Source organism: Callithrix jacchus, chromosome 1 (genome assembly GCF_049354715.1).
Source record: "Callithrix jacchus isolate 240 chromosome 1, calJac240_pri, whole genome shotgun sequence".
Classification (NCBI taxonomy): Eukaryota; Metazoa; Chordata; class Mammalia; order Primates; family Cebidae; genus Callithrix; species Callithrix jacchus.
The window spans coordinates 96850460-96872183 of NC_133502.1; the positions used below are offsets into that span (position 1 = coordinate 96850460).

Sequence of the window (21724 nt, forward strand, 5' to 3'; positions counted from 1 at the left end):
CCTGTTTTTCTGTAGCTCTACCCCTAAAGGCAGCTTTGATTTAAAACAAACAAAAATCAGTCCTCTTTCTGGCCAGAGGAACCAGGGCCACCAGAAGATAAGGGGTACAGGAGGAGGAACTGAAAAGAAAGATAACAGAGAAGTGGAACTCTTAAAATGAAGAGAAATGGAACCCTTAAGAAGAACCCAGAGTGTAAAAACTCAGTATATCTCTGGCCAACTCCTGAACCAGTTTAGTTTGGCCCGATAGGAACCTGGAAATTGTCACTCTAGTCTTCACAGGAAAAAACTAAACAAACGAACAGAATCCTGCCAAGGATTTTGAGAATTTTAAGTTGAAAAATTTAAAGTGTAGAATTTTAAGTTGAAAAATTTGAAGTGTAGTTGACAAATTTCCAAAGGGTCAGTTTAGACAAACTTGAGAGTTAAAAATTCATCCCCTTCTTAGGAGGGCTTCCCTAAACTTTTGTGTTGGATTAGGAATCCCACCAAGTTCTGAGTGTGTAAAGCTGAGAAAAGTCTCCCAGTACTTCTGGCAGGATGAGAGGAAAAGTAGCCATTTAGAAATAATGCCCAGAGCATTTTGTTGTTAATGAAAGCCTGCCCTCCAGGGGTACTTTTTCACTGAAGCCTAACCCACCCAGGGGAAGGGAGGTACCTAACTCCACATCCTTTAGCCTTCCTGTCTCATCTAAGTAGGGGTGGTAGTAGGAGGACTGGGAAATACTTAGATCACAGCCTAGGGGCACAGGCTCACTAAAAGACTGAGACCTAATCTTAAAATACAGTGTTTCCCCTCTCCAGGGATCACAAGGTCTGAACTACAAGTCTCAGACCTTTTTTAAAGTAGTCTTTAGGGAAACAGTGACAAAGGAGATGAAAACAAGGACACCAGAGGAAGTTTCAGCTACTGCAGCTGCAAAAAACAGTAAACATCCTAACCCCTAGCCAGATAAACACAAAATCTCACCCTAAAAGCCTGTTTACCCAGTACATCTCTAGCTTTCAACAAAAATTACAAAGCATGCTAAAAGGCAAAAGCACAGTTTAAAGAGACAGAGCATGTATCAGAACTTAACTTGGATATGACAGAAATGTTGAAATTGTCAGAGCACGAATTTAAAGTAGTAATGATTAACATGCTAAAAGCCGTAATGGAAAAAACGGACAACATGCAAAAATAAATGGGTAATATAAACTGAGAGGTGGAAACTCTAAAAAGATTTAAAAGGAAATACTAGAAATCTAAAAAATTGTAACAAATGAACAATGCCTTTGGGCTCATCAGTAGACTAGACTGAAAAATCAGTGAATTTGAAGTGATAGCAACAGAAAATTCTCAAATTGAAAAGTAAAGAGGAAAAGAAATGTAAAAAGGAACAGAATACCTAAGAACCAGGTCCATTAGTTAAAGTTGAAACATATATATAATGGGAATACTAAGAGGAGAAGAAAGAGAAAAAAAGAACACAAGAAATAGTTTAATACTAATGACAGAATTTTTCCAAATTAACGCCAGACTCATATACCACTCCTGTGTGGGGCAGCCTATAGTTAAGGAGCCAAGGCTTAAAAGAACTGGTCCAAGATCTGAACCACAATCTACTGGAAGTGTGATAATTTCCAGTTTTTCTGAACAAGTTAATTACTTGCTCCTAAAACAAAAATATCACTTTTTGTAGTAAAATGATGCCGAATTTTTATAAGATTTATAATGTCTAGAATACAATCCAAAATTACTCAAAAAGTGAAAGTGGGACCTACTCAAAGGAAAATGAAATGAACAGATGCAAACCCTAAGATGACCCAGATGCAACTGTCAAAGACATTAAAGCAGCTTTTATAGCTATGCTTCATAAGATAGAGGAAGTAATACACTTGGAATAAGTGGACAGGAAATGTCAGCTAGAGAAGTAGGAAATATCAAAAGAACCAAATGGAAATTTTGTCTGAGTGGACAAACAAAACACTCTAATGTTAGACCTAAAACCAGTGATATCAATAATCACCTTAAATATTGATAGACTAAATATCCCCATTAAAAAGCACAGATTACCAGAATTTAATTTTTTTAACTTTTGGGCTCAAGGGTGTACGTGCAGCTTGTTGTACAGGTAAACTCGTGCCACGGGTTTGTTGGGCAGATTGTTTTGTCACCCAGGTACTAAGGCTAGTACCCAAGAGTTATTTTTTCTGCTCTTCTTCCTTCCTGCTACCCTTCACCCTCAAGTAGGCCCCAGTGTCCATTGTTCTCTTCTTTGTGTCCATGAATTATCATTATTTAGCTCCCACTTATAAGTGAGAACTTGTGGTATTTGGTATTTTGTTTTCTGTTCCTATGCTAGTTTGCTAAGCATAATGGCCTCCAGCTCCATCCATGTTTCTGCAAAAGACATTATCTTAGTTTTTTATGGCTGTATAATATTCTGCAGTTTATATGTACCACATTTTCTTTATCCAGTATATCAATGATAGGCATCTAGGTTGATTCCACATCTTTTTACTGTTAATAGTGTTGCAATGAATGTTCACATGCATGTGCTTTTATGGTAGAATGATTTATATTCCTCTGGGTATATACTTGGTAGTGAGATTGCTAGGTTGAATGGTAGTTCTACTTTAGCTCTTTGAGGAAAATGTTCCCTTTTCTCTGCAACCTTGCCAGCATCTGTTATTTTTGCCTTTTTAATAGTAAATTAAAATTCTGACTGGTATGAGATTGTATCTCATTGTGATTTTGATTTGCATTTCTCTAATGATCAGTGATGTTGAGCTTTTTTCATATGCTTGTTGGCCACGTGTATGTCTTTTTTAGAAAAGTGTCTGCTCATGCCCTTTGCCCAAACTTTTTTTTTTTTTTTTTTAATTTTTTATTGGATTATAGGTTTTGGGGTACATGAGCAGAGCATGCAAGACAGTTGCGTAGGTACACACATGGCAGTGTGCTTTCTTTTCTTCTCCCCTTCACCCACATTTGGCATTTCTCCCCAGGCTATCCCTCCCCACCTCCCCCTCCCACTGGCCCTCCCCTTTTCCCCCCAATAGACCCCAGTGTTTAGTACTCCCCTTTCTGTGTCCATGTGTTCTCATTTTTCATCACCCACCTATGAGTGAGAATATGCGGTGTTTCATTTGGTGTTTGATTTTCTGTTCCTGTGTCAGTTTGCTGAGGATGATGTTCTCCAGATTCATCCATGTCCCTACAAACGACACAAACTCATCATTTCTGATTGCTGCATTATATTCCATGGTGTATATGTGCCACATTTTTCCAATCCAGTCTATTATCGATGGGCATTTGGGTTGATTCCAGGTCTTTGCTATTGTAAACAGTGCTGCAATGAACAATCGTGTACATGTGTCCTTATAGTAGAACGATTTATAGTCTTTTGGATATATACCCAGTAATGGGATTGCTGGGTCAAATGGAATTTCTATTTCTAAGGCCTTGAGGAATCGCCACACCGTCTTCCACAATGGTTGAACTAATTTACACTCCCACCAACAGTGTAAAAGTGTTCCTTTTTCTCCACATCCTCTCCAGCATCTGTTGTCTCCAGATTTTTTAATGATCGCCATTCTAACTGGCGTGAGATGGTATCTCAATGTGGTTTTGATTTGCATCTCTCTGATGATCAGTGACGATGAGCATTTTTTCATATGATTGTTGGCCTCATATATGTCTTCTTTCGTAAAGTATCTGTTCATATCCTTTGCCCACTTTTGAATGGGCTTGTTTGTTTTTTTCCTGTAAATCTGTTTGAGTTCTTTGTAAATTCTGGATATCAGCCCTTTGTCAGATGGGTAAACTGCAAAAATTTTTTCCCATTCTGTTGGTTGCCGATCCACTCTAGTGACTGTTTCTTTTGCTGTGCAGAAGCTGTGGAGTTTGATTAGGTCCCATTTGTCTATTTTGGCTTTTGTTGCCAATGCTTTTGGTGTTTTGTTCATGAAGTCCTTGCCTACTCCTATGTCCTGGATAGTTTTGCCTAGATTTTCTTCTAGGGTTTTTATGGTGCCATGTCTTATGCTTAAGTCTTTAATCCATCTGGAGTTAATTTTAGTGTAAGGTGTCAGGAAGGGGTCCAGTTTCTGCTTTCTGCACGTGGCTAGCCAGTTTTCCCAACACCATTTGTTAAACATGGAATCCTTTCCCCATTGCTTGTTTTTGTCAGGTTTATCAAAGATTGTATAGTTGTATGTATGTTGTGTTGCCTCCGGTGCCTCTGTTCTGTTCCATTGGTCTATATCTCTGTTTTGGTACCAGTACCATGCTGTTTTGATTACTGTAGCCTTGTAGTATAGTTTGAAATCCGGTAGTGTGATGCCCCCCGCTGTGTTCTTTTTGCTTAGAATTGACTTGGCTATGCGGGCTCTCTTTTGGTTCCATATGAAGTTCATGGTGGTTTTTTCCAGTTCTGTGAAGAAAGTTGATGGTAGCTTGATGGGGATAGCGTTGATTCTGTAAATTACTTTGGGCAGTATAGCCATTTTCATGATATTAATTCTTCCTAACCATGAACATGGAATGTTTCTCCATCTGTTTGTGTCCTCTCTGATTTCGTTGAGCAGTGGTTTGTAGTTCTCCTTGAAGAGGTCCCTTACGTTCCTTGTGAGTTGTATTCCAAGGTATTTTATTCTTTTTGTAGCAATTGCGAATGGCAGTTCACTCTTGATTTGGCTTTCTTTAAGTCTGTTATTGGTGTAGACGAATGCTTGTGATTTTTGCACATTGATTTTATATCCTGAGACTTTGCTGAAGTTGCTTATCAGTTTCAGGAGTTTTTGGGCTGAGGCGATGGGGTCTTCTAGGTATACTATCATGTCGTCTGCAAATAGAGACAATTTGGCTTCCACCTTTCCTATTTGAATACCCTTTATTTCTTTTTCTTGCCTGATTGCTCTGGCTAGAACTTCCAGTACTATATTGAATAGGAGTGGTGAGAGAGGGCATCCTTGTCTAGTGCCAGATTTCAAAGGGAATGCTTCCAGTTTTTGCCCATTCAGTATGATATTGGCTGTTGGTTTGTCATAAATAGCTTTTATTACTTTGAGATACGTTCCATCGATACCGAGTTTATTGAGGGTTTTTAGCATAAAGGGCTGTTGAATTTTGTCAAATGCCTTCTCTGCGTCAATTGAGATAATCATGTGGTTTTTGTTTTTGGTTCTGTTTATGTGGTGAATTACGTTGATAGACTTGCGTATGTTGAACCAGCCTTGCATCCCCGGGATGAATCCTACTTGATCATGATGAATAAGTTTTTTGATTTGCTCTTGCAATCGGCTTGCCAATATTTTATTGAAGATTTTTGCATCTATGTTCATCATGGATATTGGCCTGAAGTTTTCTTTTCTCGTTGGGTCTCTGCCGGGTTTTGGTATCAGGATGATGTTGGTCTCATAAAATGATTTGGGAAGGATTCCCTCTTTTTGGATTGTTTGAAATAGTTTTAGAAGAAATGGTGCCAGCTCTTCCTTGTGTGTCTGGTAGAATTCGGCTGTGAACCTGTCTGGACCTGGGCTTTTTTTGTGTGGTAGGCTCTTAATTGCTGCCTCAACTTCAGACCTTGTTATTGGTCTATTCATAGTTTCAGCTTCCTCCTGGTTTAGGCTTGGGAGGACACAGGAATCCAGGAATTTGTCCATTTCTTCCAGGTTTACTAGTTTATGCGCATAGAATTGTTTGTAATATTCTCTGATGATGGTTTGAATTTCTGTGGAATCTGTGGTGATTTCCCCTTTATCATTTTTTATTGCATCTATTTGGTTGTTCTCTCTTTTCTTTTTAATCAATCTGGCTAGTGGTCTGTCTATTTTGTTGATCTTTTCAAAAAACCAGTTCTTGGATTTATTGATTTTTTGAAGGGTTTTTCGTGTCTCAATCTCCTTCAGCTCAGCTCTGATCTTAGTAATTTCTTGTCTTCTGCTGGGTTTTGAGTTTTTTTGATCTTGCTCCTCTAGCTCTTTGAATTTTGACGATAGGGTGTCAATTTTGGATCTCTCCATTCTCCTCATATGGGCACTTATTGCTATATACTTTCCTCTAGAGACTGCTTTAAATGTGTCCCAGAGGTTCTGGCACGTTGTGTCTTCGTTCTCATTGGTTTCGAAGAACTTCTTTATTTCTGCCTTCATTTCGTTGTTTACCCAGTCAACATTCAAGAGCCAGTTGTTCAGTTTCCATGAAGCTGTGCGGTTCTGGGTCTGTTTCTGAATTCTGAGTTCTAACTTGATTGCACTATGGTCTGAGAGGCTGTTTGTTATGATTTCAGTTGTTTTGCATTTGTTGAGCAGTGCTTTACTTCCAATTATGTGGTCAATTTTAGAGTAGGTGTGATGTGGTGCTGAGAAGAATGTGTATTCTGTGGATTTGGGGTGGAGAGTTCTATAAATGTCTATCAGGTTTGCTTGCCCCAGGTCTGAGTTCAAGCCCTGGATATCCTTGTTGATTTTTTTGTCTGGTAGATCTGTCTAGTATTGACAGTGGAGTGTTAAAGTCTCCCACTATTATCGTGTGGGAGTCGAAGTCCTTTTGTAAGTCCTTAAGAACTTGCCTTATGTATCTGGGTGCTCCTGCACTGGGTCCATATATGTTTAGGATCGTTAGCTCTTCTTGTTGTATCGATCCTTTTACCATTATGTAATGGTCTTCTTTGTCTCTTTTGATCTTTGTTGCTTTAAAGTCTATTTTATCGGAGATGAGAATTGCAACTCCTGCTATTTTTTGCTTTCCATTTGCTTGGTAAATCTTCCTCCATCCCTTTATTTTGAGCCTTTTTGTATCCTTGCATGTGAGATGGGTTTCCTGGATACAGCACACTGATGGGTTTTGGCTTTTTATCCAATTTGCCAGTCTGTGTCTTTTGATTGGTGCATTTAGTCCATTTACATTTAGGGTTGATATTGTTATGTGTGAATTTGATACTGCCATTTTGATGCTAAGTGGCTGTTTTGCCTGTTAGTTGTTGTAGATTCTTCATTATGTTGATGCTCTTTAGCATTCAGTGTGATTTTGGAATGGCTGGTACTGGTTGATCCTTTCTATGTGTAGTGCCTCTTTTAGGAGCTCTTGTAAAGCAGGCCTGGTGGTGACAAAATCTCTGAGTACTTGCTTGTTCGCAAAGGATTTTATTTTTCCTTCACTTCTGAAGCTCAGTTTGGCTGGATATGAAATTCTGGGTTGAAAGTTCTTTTCTTTAAGAATGTTGAATATTGGCCCCCACTCTCTTCTGGCTTGTAGTGTTTCTGCCGAGAGATCTGCTGTGAGTCTGATGGGCTTCCCTTTGTGGGTGACCCGACCTTTCTCTCTGGCTGCCCTTAGTATTCTCTCCTTTATTTCAACCCTATTGAATCTGACGATTGTGTGCCTTGGGGTTGCTCTTCTTGCGGAATATCTTTGTGGTGTTCTCTGAATTTCCTGCAATTGAGTGTTGGTCTGTCTTGCTAGGTGAGGGAAATTTTCCTGGATGATGTCCTGAAGAGTATTTTCCAGCTTGGATTCATTCTCTTCGTCCCCTTCTGGTACACCTATCAAACGTAGGTTAGGTCTTTTCACATAGTCCCACATTTCTTGGAGACTTTGTTCATTCCTTTTTGCGTTTTTTTCTCTAATCTTGGTTTCTTGTTTTATTTCATTAAGTTGGTCTTCGACTTCAGATATTCTTTCTTCTGCTTGGTCAATTCGGCTATTGAAACTTGCATTTGCTTCGCGAAGTTCTCGTATTGTGTTTCTCAGCTCCTTTAATTCATTCATATTCCTCTCTAAGTTATCCATTCTTGTTATCATTTCCTCAAATCTTTTTTCAAATCTTTTCTCAAGGTTCTTAGTTTCTTTGCATTGATTTAATACATGATCTTTTAGCTCACAAAAGTTTCTCATTATCCATCTTCTGAAGTCTAATTCCGTCATTTCGTCACAGTCATTCTCCGTCCAGCTTTGTTCCCTTGCTGGTGAGGAGTTTTGGTCCTTTCTAGGAGGCGATGTGTTCTGGTTTCGGGTGTTTTCCTCCTTTTTGCGCTGGTTTCTTCCCATCTTTGTGGATTTGTCCGCTGGTCGTCTGCGTAGTTGCTGACTTTTCGATTGGGTCTCTGAGTGGACACCCTGAATGTTGATGATGAAGTATTTCTGTTGCTTGGTTTTCCTTCTACCGGTCTAGCCCCTTCGCTGTGTGAGTGCTGAGGTCCGCTCCAGACCCTGCTTGTCTGGGGTGCAGCTCTAGCAGCTGTGGCACAGCGAGGGATGCTACCAGTTTCTTTTTCTGCTATCTTTGTCCCAGGATGGTGCCTGCCTAATGTCAGTCTTTTGGATATAGAGGGGTCAGGGAGCTGCTTGAGGAGACAGTTTGTACTTTATAGGGGTTTAATTGCTGAGCTGTGAGCTGTGTTGTTCATTCAGGGCTGTTAGGCTGCTATGTTTGATTCTGCTGCAACAGAGCTCATTAAAAAAACCCTTTTTTTTCTCAAATCCTCTGTGTTGAGGGGTTTGGGCTTTATTTTTGGATGTCCGTTGAGGTCCTGCCCAGCTAGGATGCAGACTAGCCACTGTTTGCCTGCCGAGGCTCCGCCCTGCTGTTGTGAGGCTCACCCTGGCTCAGCTGTTCTGCTGTTCTCTGCCACGCCCTGCTGTGGAGTCTCTCTGTTGTAGCGGGTTGCCTCAGCAACGGCAGGCTGCGTCAGCAGTGGGCGTGTATCTCAGTAGGGACGGGTTGCCTCGGCAACGGCTGGCTGCGTCAGCAATGGGCGTGTATCTCAGTTGGGGCGGGTTGCCTCGGTAATGGTGGCCGCCCCTCCCCCTCAGAGCGTCTCGGGCCGTCTGCACGGGGCTTGTTTGAAATCGCGGTTTTGTTCGTCCCTCTGGGCCAATCCTAACGCTCTGTTCCTGCAATCCCCTGGGCTGGCCCACTGTCCAAGTCTAGCTCAGTCTCAAGTCCAGCCCTCTCACGTCTCCGGTTGCCGGTTCAACGGGACACCCGGACAAGTGCGCCCTGTGGGGAGCACTGGGTAGGGCCGGCCGCCGCCACCCCGGCTGCCGGCTACGCCAGGCGGAATATCTGCCTGGCGTCCCGCGTCTCCTCTTCACTTGGGAATTTCCCCGTTCGGTGGGCAACAAAGATCAGTCTGGAAATGCAGCTGAGACTCACCTCTCCGCCGACACGAGAACTCCAATCCTGGGTTGTTCTCACAGCGCCATCTTGAGTCCTCTCGTCTGCCCAAACTTTTTAATGGGATTTTTTTCTTTTTTTCTTATAAACTTGTTTAAGTTCTTTATAGATAGTAGATGATAGACCTTTGATGTATAGTTCACCAAAATTGTCTTCTATGCTGTAGGTTTTCTGTTTACTCTGTTGAGTTTGTTTTGCTGTGAAGTTCTTAAGTTTAACTAGATCCCATTCAGAATGAATTTTAAAAGCAAGACTATATTCTCTCTAGAAGAAATAAATTAAAATGTAAAGACATATAGGTTAAAAGTAAATGGATGGCAGAAGATGTAAATTGTAACCATACAAGAGAGGCTATGTTAATATCAGATGAGATGGATTTCAAGCAAAAAAATATGCGAAAGACAAAAGGGAGATTTTATTAGGGTAGGGTCAATTCATTGGGAAGACAAAACAATTGCAAATGTTTGCACCTATTAAGAGAGCACTGAAATACATGAAGTAAAAATTGATGGAATCTATTCTACCATCTGATGAGATTTTTAACAGCTTTCATCAGTTGACACCTGTGTTAGCTAAACACACAGTATAGACAGTATAAGCTGATAGACACTACCAACCACCTAATTGTTATTTATAAAACACTATACCCAATAACTGCAGAATACATATTTTTTTCGAGTCCATATGGTATATTCATCAAGATAGACTATATTCTGGTTCCTTTTTTTTTTAATTTAAGAGACAAGGTCTCACCATGTTGCCCAGGCTGATCTCAAACTCCTGAGTTCAAGTGATCCTTCTGTCTCGGCCTCCCAGAGTGTTAGGATTATAGGCATGAGCCACCACACCTGGCCTATGCTGTTTCTTAAAAGAAGTCATAGTACATTTGAAAGGATTCCATGGATTAAAGAGGAATTCAAATGGGAGATTGAACATATTTTGAACTAAATAATAATAAAAATATAAGCTTAGCATAGTGGCATACACCCTAGTCCCAGCTACTCAAGAGGCTGAAGTGAGAGGATTGCTTGAGCCCAGGAGGTAGAGGCTGCAGTGAGCTATGATCACACCGCTGCACTCCAGTCTAGACAACAGAGCAAGACCCCATCTCAAAAAAAAAAAAGAAGATGTATAAAATTTGTCAGATGTAGCTAAAATAGTGTGCATAGGGAAAGTTTTAGATTTAAATGCTTAAATTCAAAGAGAAAGACTCTGAAACTCCCAGAAGAAAACTTAGGAAAAAAACCTTTGCAGCAAGGATTTCTTAAAATACTAAAGCATAAACCATATCAATAAAGAAAAACATAAGAAATCAAACTTTATTGAATTCTAAAACTGCAGCTCTTCAGAAGACATCACTACCTAAACAAAAAGGCAATCTACCCAATTGAGAAAAATATTGCAAACATACATCCAATTAAGAAACAGTCACCATGCCTGATATTTTCCAAAGTGTTTTCTGTGGAAGACTAGTTCAGTCTGTCAGCAAATCTTTACTGAGCAGTTACCATGGCCAGGCACTATTCTAGGTGTTAGGGTTAAAAGTAGTAAACATGGCCGGGGGCAATGGCTCATACCTGTAATCCCAGCACTTTGGGAGGCCAAGGCAGGTGGATCACCTTAGGTCAGGAGTTCGAGACCAGCCTGGACAACATGGTGCAACACCATCTCTACTAAAAAAAAAGAAAAAAAAAATATATATATATATATGTGTGTGTGTGTGTGTGTGTACAAAAATTAACTGGGCATGCATGGTGGCAGGTGCCTGTAATCCCAGCTTCTTGGGAGGCTGAGGCAGGAGAATCACTTGAACGTGGGAGGTGGAGGTTGCAGTGAGCCAAGATTGCTCCACTGCACTCCAACCTGGACAACAGAGTGAGACCATCTCAGGGAAAAAAAAAGAAAAAAAGAAGTGGTGAACAAAACGCAAATCTTTGCCTCCTTGAATTTGTACATCCAGTAGGGGCAAGAGACTAATAAATACATATGCAGTGGTGGTAATTTCTCTGAGGAAAAATAAACCAGGGTAAGGAGGACAGAGAATGATAAATGGGGAGCTCCTTAGAGAAAACATTTGAGCAGCACTAAATAAAGTGGGGAAGAATAAAGTGAGCCATATCCTCCCTCACTTTGTTAGGGAGAAGGGCATTTTAAGCAAGGGAATACCAGGTGTCATCTCTGAGCCACGAAGATAGAAGAAGGATCAGAGGAATAGAAAAGGGCCAGGTTTTGCAGGCCCTGGAAAGGACTGCATTTCATCTAGAGAGAAGGAAACCACTATGAACAGGAAAGTGACATGATGCCTTAAAATTTTGGAAGGATCACTCTCTTCTAAACCGATGAAGTAGTCCATTTAGTATAAAAATACATTTGAGAAATGTGAGGCCGCATCTGTACTTCATCCCATATTATTTTGTTCATTTACCTGTTTTAAAGGCTGAGATAAATCTCATTATACAGTGAAGAAACCTGTTTGGCTCGGTTTATTTTGCAAGCCTTTTCAGCCAGACCATTTTCTTTTGCATCAAAATTCATTAATATCACATAAAATTTACTTTGGAAATGTCCAGCATAATCAGAATTAATAATATTTAAAATTATTTGCTATTAGTTGGATCTAGTTTTTTAATTTCATTTTCTAACAGTATAGTTGTCTTATATTTATTAAGCAGCTACTATGTGCTTTATGCTACAAGCAGATACTGCCTCTATCTGAGTGCCTTATGGTCATTTTTTTGTATCATAACCATCCCATGGAGGAAGTCCTAGTGTTATCACTTTTTAAAGGAACCTGAGTCCTATAGAGAGTAAGTACCTTACCCAAGGTTGTACAGCTAGTATACGAAGGAGCTGAGATTTGAGACCAGGCAGTTTTACTTCAGAACCCATGACCTCAGCCACTAGGCTACTTTGCCTACTCTTAGAATATTTACTGAAGAATTATTTCACAAAGTCACCATTCTTTCTACAAGTCAAAACCTTGTTTTTTACTTTTAAAAATATTTTTAAATTTATAGATGTCTCTGTGATATTCCACAAATTATATTTTGTATTTTTAATGAACTATGAGTATGTTTTTTCATTCCTTCCAAGATTAGTAGGCTATGTTTGATATAAAATTACTTTTATCTTATTTTAGTATGTGTCTAATTTTTCCTAGATTGAAGGATTCTCACTAAGCAAACTAGGGAATTTCAACCTTAAAGACATTGAAAAAGATGTTGTGATCTGGGAATATAGTGACAATGCTGCAGGGGACACAGATTCATCAAAAGAAGAGGCACCAAGAGAAATACCGATTAAAAGGGGACAGGTCTGTTCTCTTTTGTTTCTAGTTGTCAATTGTGAAGTTTGTGGGTTAATCAGTCTTGTCTTCTTTCCTTAACTATCTTAAATATTTCATGGCTCTTTCATTTGCCAGTCTATTTAGTACCTTGAAAAGACAAATAACGAGAAAAGTTAAAAAAAATTAGATCACTACATCTGCATTTATTTATGTAGTTTCTTTGTGCTGGGTCCTTTGAAAAAGACTCAGAATTCAAAGGTAAATCCTTATCTATGCTCAAAGAGCTTAGTCTTAGGTGGTATTATGAGGTTTAATGAATGAAGGGTTAACTAACTTTCAGTTACTAAAATAACAGTGAATGCATATATGATTTAATGTACTCGTCCTATACTGTTGGAGGTGGGCAGGGGAATTTATATCCATTAGAATTTCAAACGAACATCTCTGCAATGTCATTATCCTAGTAATAAGAATAAGATTCTCTCCCACATAGGTGAAAGGCCCCTGCTCTTCCCATTAAATGGGGTAAAATGACAATAATATCTACAGAATTCTTGGATTCGAATCCCAGCTCTATACAAACAAGTCATGTCACTCCTCCAGTTCATGTTTTACTCATGCCTAAAATGAGGAGTTAGTGGTGAATCACAGATTTTCTAGTTGTGGTTTCTAGAATTCTTGAACACTGGGAGGAGGAGGAGAGTGGTGGTACCACCCTACACCTGCTGCCACCAGAACCACTTTTATCTGTTTCCTATTTGGAGTTTCTGTAGTGGAGAAAAGTATAGGCTGTGGAGCCAGAATATGTGAATTTGTATCCCAGCTCTCCCACTTCCCAGCTGTGTGTCCTTGGGCAAGTGACTTAGCCTTTCTGTGCACCAGTTTCCTCCCTCCTCATGGGGATAATATTGGTACCCTCTCATAGGGTCACTTACAGAATGCTTAACCCAGTGCCGAGCATGTGGTGAGCACTCAGTAAATGTTAGCTGCTGTTCTTATTTGAAAAAGAAAATGTTTCTGCTTTAAAGGAAACCAGTTTAAGTACCTGTAGTCTAGATATTTCAAAGATCTCTCCAGTTTCATGTTATGGTATTATCAAGTCATTTCAGTGAGATGCTTAAAAATCCTTTGTAATGCTGTTATGGATAAAGAGGTAAAATGTTACAGTGCTTAAAATTTCTGGGGTATTTTTTTGTGTCCTCAAACTATAGTGTTTGGGACCTAGACAACTTGCATTTTTAATCGATTCTGCTTTGTAAAGCCACCATGTTACTTTATATTACTTGACAGAACCTTTGTGGTTGAGAAAAATATACCACTGGTTTTGAAGCTTAATATAATAAAGTATGATTGAAGACAAATTTGTGTACTTTAGAGGAAATTACTTGTTTCAGTGTGAATTATAGGAAAAGCTATTGCTGTAAATCCAGTTAATGCTTTATTTTTACATTTTTATGTTATTTGGAAAGATTTATCATGCTGCCATTTCTGAAATAAAGTGAACTACAGGCATTACGAGGTTGCATATGTTGTGCAGTGTACTGGGATCAGGAGACATTGAAACATTGTTCTCATTCAGCCACTGCCAGGCAGTGCAACCTTCTGACAAGCCATGGAAACTTGTGGGGCTTCAGTTCCTTCTCTTGTAACATACAGGAGTTGGACTAGATTACCTCTTGAGAGCATCTTACAGTTGTGACATTGTGTTTCAGTGATATATGGATTTCTTGAACTTAAAAAGGCTATACCTACGTGAAAAAATACAGAGCAACCAAGTCTGCCAGATGATTTCCCTTGTTTCTGATTTAATCCTCATCACTATCCTGTGTTATAGGTGGTATCATCCCTACTCTGCAGATAATGATAGCGACCATTTTTTGAACACTGTGTGCCAGGCACTGTGCTAAGCACTTTACAGACACTATCTCATTCAGTCCTCCCAACAACCCTATGAGGTGGGTACTGTTATCCCCATTTTTCAGATGAGGAAACCCAGGCTTAGAGAGATTATAGACTTTGACCTTGCTCATACACGGCTAATACATGGCAGAGTTTGGATTTCAAATCTAAGATTGTCCCAATTCCAAAACCAGTCTTCTTAGCCACTGTGCTGTGCTACCAGTCTGAGAATGAAGAAGCTAAGTCATAGAGCAATTAAGAGCTATGATGTGGCAGAATCTATTTGGGCCCATTATTTTCCCCTATCCTAAGTAATACGTACTTTCTAATATATTACAACGCAATTATGTTCCAACTTGTCAGAAATCTATAAGTATAAAACTAGTGTCAATTTCTGATGGCAAGAGTTATTTGACTTTAAAATCATTTGCCACTGACAGAGTCAGTGTGCTTATGTAGCTTCCCAGGGCAGTGAGAGGAGTGTTTTTCCTTTTTCTCTATGACTTTAGCTATTGTCCATTTTTGTGTGTCTGTGACTATAAAGGTGCCTCCAGCAGCAGTAACAGGAAGAGTTCAGTGCTGAGAATATTAGCAACCTATGCACAGTCCTCTCGACCTGTTATTAACAGTTCAAAATTAGGAGCGCTGTCTGGTTAAATAAAATTGATCCTGTCTATTCCTGTGATAATCACTGGATTATAGCATATTCTAATTCTAATAGTGCAGTGAAGTAATGCTATTTTACTACAAACAAAATAGAGGTTAGAATTGATTTATCTAGATGCATTGTCAGGTTTATATCTTTGCTCAGGTTTTCCAGATTTTTTTAATTTGATGCTTGAATGATCTTTAATTTTCCAGATTATACTTAAATCAGAAATAACCTGTATGTTTCTCTTTGCTATTAATAGGTGTCATTAATATTGGATATGAAACACCAGCCTTCAGTACCAGTTGGGCAGCTCTGGGTGGAATTGCTTCGATTCTATGCTTTAGAATTTAATTTGGCTGATTTAGTGATAAGTATTCGTGTCAAAGAATTGGTATCTCGGGAATTGAAGGACTGGCCCAAGAAACGCATTGCCATTGAAGGTATCTCAAAATGTTTATCTTTAATTCCCTCCCACTACCACCCCCCCTTTTTTTTTTTTAAGGTACCAGTCTAATAGCATGCTTTTTATTTCAGCCTCTTTTCAGCTCCTACAAGTAAGGTAGGCCTGCCCTCAAAGGGAAATAAATAATTAGAATCTTGAATGTGTTACAGTGGGTCATTTCAAGGAATCAAACTGTTCACCCTGGGTTTTTAAAGTATAAACAACTTGAATATTGGCTGGCTGAGTCCTTGCTTTCTTTGTAGATTGCTTAACCACTTAAATGCCTAAAATATGTTTTTCAAAGTGATGTGTAAATCCCCCTTTCCTCTTTACCATTAAATTTACTCCTTTTGTGGATTGTCAAAGTCGTTTAGTTTTGCAAAGGTGAGGACGATTTTCTCGTCAAAAATGTCATTCTCCACTGGATTCCTCTCCAGTAGAGAGAATGAGTAGTTATTTTTGACGTATCTACAGTAACATTTAGAACTTAATTCATAAAAACACATTTTTAGTGAAGGCTCATTTAACTGAAATCACTTTATCAAAGATACACTGGTGTGCCCTGTAGACGTCATTAAATGGACTAGATCTTCTCAGCTTTGCAAAGTCAGGAGGTTGAAGCCCCTCTAGAAATCTTAATTCTCCTCCTTTAAATAATTTAAAGAACCTCCTAAATGGAATTCTCTTATTTTTGCTTGATTTTTTTTCAAGCTTTATGTTGCATAAGAGGGTTTTTTGCATTTTGCATAAATTCTGTGTGCAGTCATGGGGATCTCACATTTTTAAACCCTCCCCTGCAGTTTCTCTGGCTCAGCTCTTCTGGCCAATTGCCTAACCTGCTGGAGTTCTAGGGGAGGAGAAAAGATTGAGAGAAGTGGTGTCTCCTCCTGGTGCCTCCCTCTCGCCCCTGAAATCAGTCCAGCCAATTCAGTGATGGGGCTTCCCAGGGCAGAAGAGTGGAGGTAAGCTCGATAAACCGCAGGGCCTGGCTGAGTGGGGAGGCAGAGCACTCAGCAGCAGAGCCTGGTGGGAAGATCTTCCTTCCTGAGGGCCTGTGAGCCATGCTGATAACATCTTTTCTACCTCCACAGTCACAGAGCACAATAGGGAGAAGGGGTACTGGTTCTGAACAGAATGGGTTCCCTTCATAGAGCAGATGTTTCAGAAAATACTGCTTTTTGTTCTTAAACTCTATTTTCTTACTCTCCATCCCCAGTTTTTTTTTTAAGCGTATAAAGTAAAAGATAAATTTTACTGTTGTTTGTTGTCTGTTTTTATCTGCAGCAGGCTAATTTTTAAAACATGAAATACAGTAGTATATGAAGACATGGATTTTTTTCTTTTTTTTTTTAATTACAGATCCCTATTCTGTTAAAAGAAATGTGGCAAGGACCCTAAATAGTCAACCTGTGTTTGAATATATACTTCATTGTTTAAGGACAACATACAAATATTTTGCTCTTCCACACAAAATTGCAAAATCCAGCCTTCCAAAGCCCCTGAATGCAGTTACATGTATTTCAGAACATCCTAAAGAAGTAGTACATCATGATCCAGATATACAAGCAAAAGATGATAAACTCAAAAACTCAGTTTTGGCTCAAGGTCCTGATGCTACCAGTTCAGCTGCAAATACCTGTATGGTACAGCCAGTTACTCTTAAAAAGAATGCTGAAAGCTTTGGGAGCCCATCAACAGAAGAAATGGGAAATGAGCACATCAGTGTCCACCCTGAAAACTCAGACTGTATCCAGGCAGACGTTAACTATGATGATTACGAGGTTGATAAAGTGCACCATCAAGAAATAGGAAGGAAAAATGAGAAAGAGGAAATTGGAAGAAAGGGCAAGCATCTGTTGACTGTTGATCAGAAACATGGGGAGCGTGTCATCTGTGGCAGCACATGTAATAATGAGTCAGATAGCACTTTGGATTTAGAAGGCTTCCAAAATCCCACCACTAAAGAGTGTGATGGACTTGCTACTTTAAATGAGAAGGTTGATCTTGATGGAGAAAGTATAGAAGGTACTGAGGAACTAGAAGACTCTCTAAACCACTTTACCTACTCAATACAGGGCCAGGCATCAGAAATTATTCCCTCTGATGAAGAGGATGAAGAAGAGGAGGAAGAAGAACCTAGGCTCACCATTAACCAAAGGGAAGATGAAGATGGCATGGCTAACGAAGATGAGTTAGACAACACGTACACTGGGTCAGGGGATGAAGATGCGCTATCTGAAGAGGATGATGAGTTAGGCGAGCCTGCTAAGTATGAAGATGTGAAAGATTGTGGGAAACATGTAGATGGAGCTCTGCTAGTTGGACTTAACAAAATAAGTCTTAAGGAAGAAAATGTATGTGAAGAAAATTCACCTGTGGATCAGTCTGATTTTTTTTATGAATTCAGTAAACTTATCTTCACCAAAGGCAAGGTAATCAGTACCACTACTAGACATAGAACTAGGAGATTTTAAGCAATTTGAATGCATGTAATTTCAATTTTTATATACTAGGAGTTTTCCTAGTTTGGTAGTGTTTAACAAGTTGGCCTTTCATTCTCATATGACTGCTTCGTCCACTTTCCTCCTTAAGACTCATGGGAATTAGCAGAGGAAGGGAAGCCTATTAGTAGTGAAAATAACTACCTTGTTCTCCTAAGGATACCATAGGATGTCCCCATCTCTCAGATCATTTGAATGGATGCATGTTATATTTTTGTTTCCTTTGAAAGTGGATAGGTGACTATGTACTTTTAAGAAATGATTCCAGACTCCTTTATTTGGCAAATAAAGTGTTAAGTCTTGTTTTGCTTTGCCATATTCCTGCAGTCTCCTATGGTGGTGTGCAGCTTATGCAAACGAGAGGGTCATCTAAAGAAGGACTGTCCTGAAGACTTCAAAAGAATCCATCTAGAACCTCTGCCACCATTAACACCCAAGTTTTTAAATATCTTAGATCAAGTTTGTATCCAATGTTATAGTAAGTTATTCACATTTCTTTTGATTTGTCAGAATACTAAATTGACATTTACTTGAGTCATTAGAATCACTATTGGCTCTCTAAACATTAAGGACCAAGTCTATTCCGTTCTCTGTTGTATCCACATTGTGCCATGTCATGTCTGTTCCATTTGCGAAACTCAATAGATGTCAAAGAAAGATGAGGAGAGAAGCAGAGAGGGTCTTTTTTATTTAAAAAAAAATTTTTTTTTTAAATTTTTTGAGACAGGATCTCACTTTGTCACCCAGTCCGGAGTGTAGGAGAACTATCATAAGCCACTGCAGGCTTGACCTCTCCAGACTAAAGTAATTCTCTCACCTCAGCCTCCAAAGCAGCTGGGAGCACAGGTGCATGCCACTATGCCTGACTGATTTTTTTCTTCTTTCTGACTGATTTTTTAATTATTTGTAGTGATACAGTTTCCCTGTGTTCCCCATTGTTTTTCTTTTAATGCCAAGTGTCTTTCATACTTCCTTTTATTAACAGCATAGTTGTTGCATCAAGGTATATACTAATCATAGCAGGTTTCATTTTTTAGAGGTTGGTGAGGAGACATGGTCTTGCTCTGTCCCCCAGGCTGGAATGCAGTAGCGGGGTATCAGCTTATCACAGCCTCTAACTCCTGGGTTCAAGCAATTTTTCTGCTTCAGCCACCCAAGTAGCTGGTGTTAGAGGCATGCATCACCACACCCAGCTAGTTCTTATATTTTTTGTAGATATGGGGTTTCATCATATTGGCCAAGCTGGTCTCGAACTCCTGACCTCAAGTGTTTCATCCAGCTCAGTCTCCTAAAGAGCTGGGATTACAGGCTTGAGCCACCGCGCCTGGCCAGCAGGTTTCTTTTTAAAGCTCAGTATTAATATCTTCCCCCCTTTCAATTTTCCGTTACTCTGCCAAGAAAGATTTTTTTGTGTGTGACGAAGTCTAGCTCTGTCACCCAGGCTGAAGTGCAGCAGTGCGATCTCAGCTCACTGTAACCTCTGCCTCCTGGGTTCAAGCAATCCTCCTGCCTCCGCCTCCTGAGTAGCTGGGATTATAGTCATGTGCCATCATGTCAGGCTAATTTTTTTTTTTTGCATTTTCAGTAGAGATGGGGTTTTACCATTGTTGGCCAGGCTAGTCTCAAACTCCTGACCTCCAGTGATTCGCTCACCTTTACCTCCCAAAGTACTGGGATTATAGGCTGAGCCAAAGCACCCTGCCAAAGATTAAAATTTGAGTTACTTGAAGCCTGGACACACTTTCATGGCCAGCTGGGCTATGTAAAGGTTGGTGGTGGTATCCTTCCTGCTGTGTAAGCAGATCCAGGCCCCAGAAAGATAGGACCAGGTTATATAACTGTTTTTGAAAAGTTTGCTACAAAAATGGATGGACTGTTATAAGACAGGATACAAAATAAGGATGAGAGTAAGGGAGGGACATTTTCTTCCAGAAAAAAGATATTTTCTGAAAAGTTTCAGTTCATAATTTTTCCAAAATGGTTGGGAGAGGGTAAAATCTCAATATGAATTTCAAAGTACTGTCTCTGTGAGGGGCCGAAAGTTGATTTGCTGGGGATCTTTTGAGTCTTAAAACTAGAGTACTAGCAATTCCCAGCTGGTATCCTTTGAAATGTTTTTCTGGATGCAGTTAATAATATTTCGTCACCAGAAGTATACCTGGGCCAAGTAGGGAATAATGCAACACACTCCCTTCTCTCTTAGGGACAGTCAGTCTCCTTTAGAGATTTCCAGGACATATTAGCATAGTAAAGGTATCTGAGAAATATTATTTCTAACATTTGAACATAGAATACTTTTCAAGTAACACAATAGCCTACGTAACAACCCTTTAGGAACACGAGTTTGGGGAAGCATTGGTGTAGAGAGGCTTAAAGTTTTACAAAAAGAAAACATTTAAAGGAGAGATGTTCAGCTGCTTAAAATAAAGGAACTTGTTTCACGTGGCTTCATCATAACGTGTTCATCTGTGCTAGAAGGCACGTGTTCTTAACCAGTACTTTTTAATTTTTTCGAAACATTTTTTGGGTATTATGAGCTATGAAAAAAACCTAGGTTCTCCTTAGGGAAAAAAATACATGCAAATGCTCACAAACTTTTAAATTCACACTTTTGTGGGGTGGTGATCCCTGAAGGCCCTTTCTGTAATGCTAGTGCCTTTCGGGAAACCCAAGTGCAGATCCCTGTTTAAATTATTTTCCATTTCAAGATCACTTCTTAGACTCTTAAAAAAGTACATTTTAAATTTTACATTATTGTTACAAAAATTAGCCGGGCATGGGTAAATGCCTGTAGTCCCAGCTACTGGGGAGGCCAAGGTGGGAGGATGGCTTGAGCCTGGGAGGCAGACGTTGCAGTAAGTTAAGATTGCACCAATGGCCGGGCGCGGTGGCTCACGCCTATAATCCCAGCACTTTGGGAGGCCGAGGCGGGTGGATCATGAGGTCAAGGGATCGAGACCATCCTGGTCAACAAGGTGAAACCCCATCTCTACTAAAAATACAAAAATTAGCTGGGCATGATGGTGCACGCCTGTAGTCCCAGCTACTCGGGAGTCTGAGGCAGGAGAATTGCTTGAAGCCAGAAGGCGGAGGTTGAGTGAGCTGAGATCGTGCCCCCGCACTTCAGCCTGGCTGGGTAACAGCAGCGAAACTCCATCTCAATAAAAAAAAAAAAAAAAAGATTGCACCACTATACTACTACTACTCTGTTTGGCCAACAGAGCCAGACCTTGTCTCAAAAATAAATAAAAGAATTTTACCTTGTTATTGCTGTCTACTGAGAAGACAATAATTTAGGAATTTTTGAATTTAAGTTTATAAGTTTTATTTTGTAAAAATTAAAAAGTGTTAACAGTCATATTTTCTTAATATGATGATTTATTTTTAAACAGAGGATTTTTCTCCAACAATTATAGAAGATCAGGCTCGTGAACATATTCGGCAAAACCTAGAAAGTTTCATAAGACAGGATTTTCCAGGTAAATTGTTTTTTATTTTTAAGAAAAGTTGTGTGACCTTTCTTCTAAATGAGTTCATGTGTTATAAGCACACTGATTTTGAGAATCAAAACAGGGTTTCCACTGTTTTGCGATATACCCAGAATGGTCCTTGGTCTGCTTAATCCTCGTTTACCAACAGAAATAGTGTAGGGTTTATTCTAGTAAGTGCCATAAATGAATTTCATGTAATACTATGTTTGTAGTCAAAGTTAAGCTTACATTATTAAATGTGTTGAGGTGATCTAACATTGTCCTTGAAATGTCTTTGCATTTGAGAATA

At 39.5% G+C, this 21724-nt stretch overlaps 1 protein-coding gene across 11 annotated transcripts in view; it reads left to right on the forward strand.

Moving 5' to 3' along the window:
- TUT7 (terminal uridylyl transferase 7) overlaps positions 1 to 21724 on the forward strand; it is a 74829-nt gene that overhangs the window by 18754 nt on the left and 34351 nt on the right. For all 11 annotated transcript variants that reach the window (XM_035303330.3, XM_002742884.7, XM_008996097.5 and 8 more), the window contains exons 11-15: positions 12325 to 12477; positions 15261 to 15441; positions 16803 to 17875; positions 18272 to 18422; positions 21337 to 21423. In XM_035303330.3, the coding sequence (XP_035159221.1) occupies positions 12325 to 12477; positions 15261 to 15441; positions 16803 to 17875; positions 18272 to 18422; positions 21337 to 21423 (1645 nt within the window). The remainder of the gene's footprint in view (positions 1 to 12324; positions 12478 to 15260; positions 15442 to 16802; positions 17876 to 18271; positions 18423 to 21336; positions 21424 to 21724) is intronic.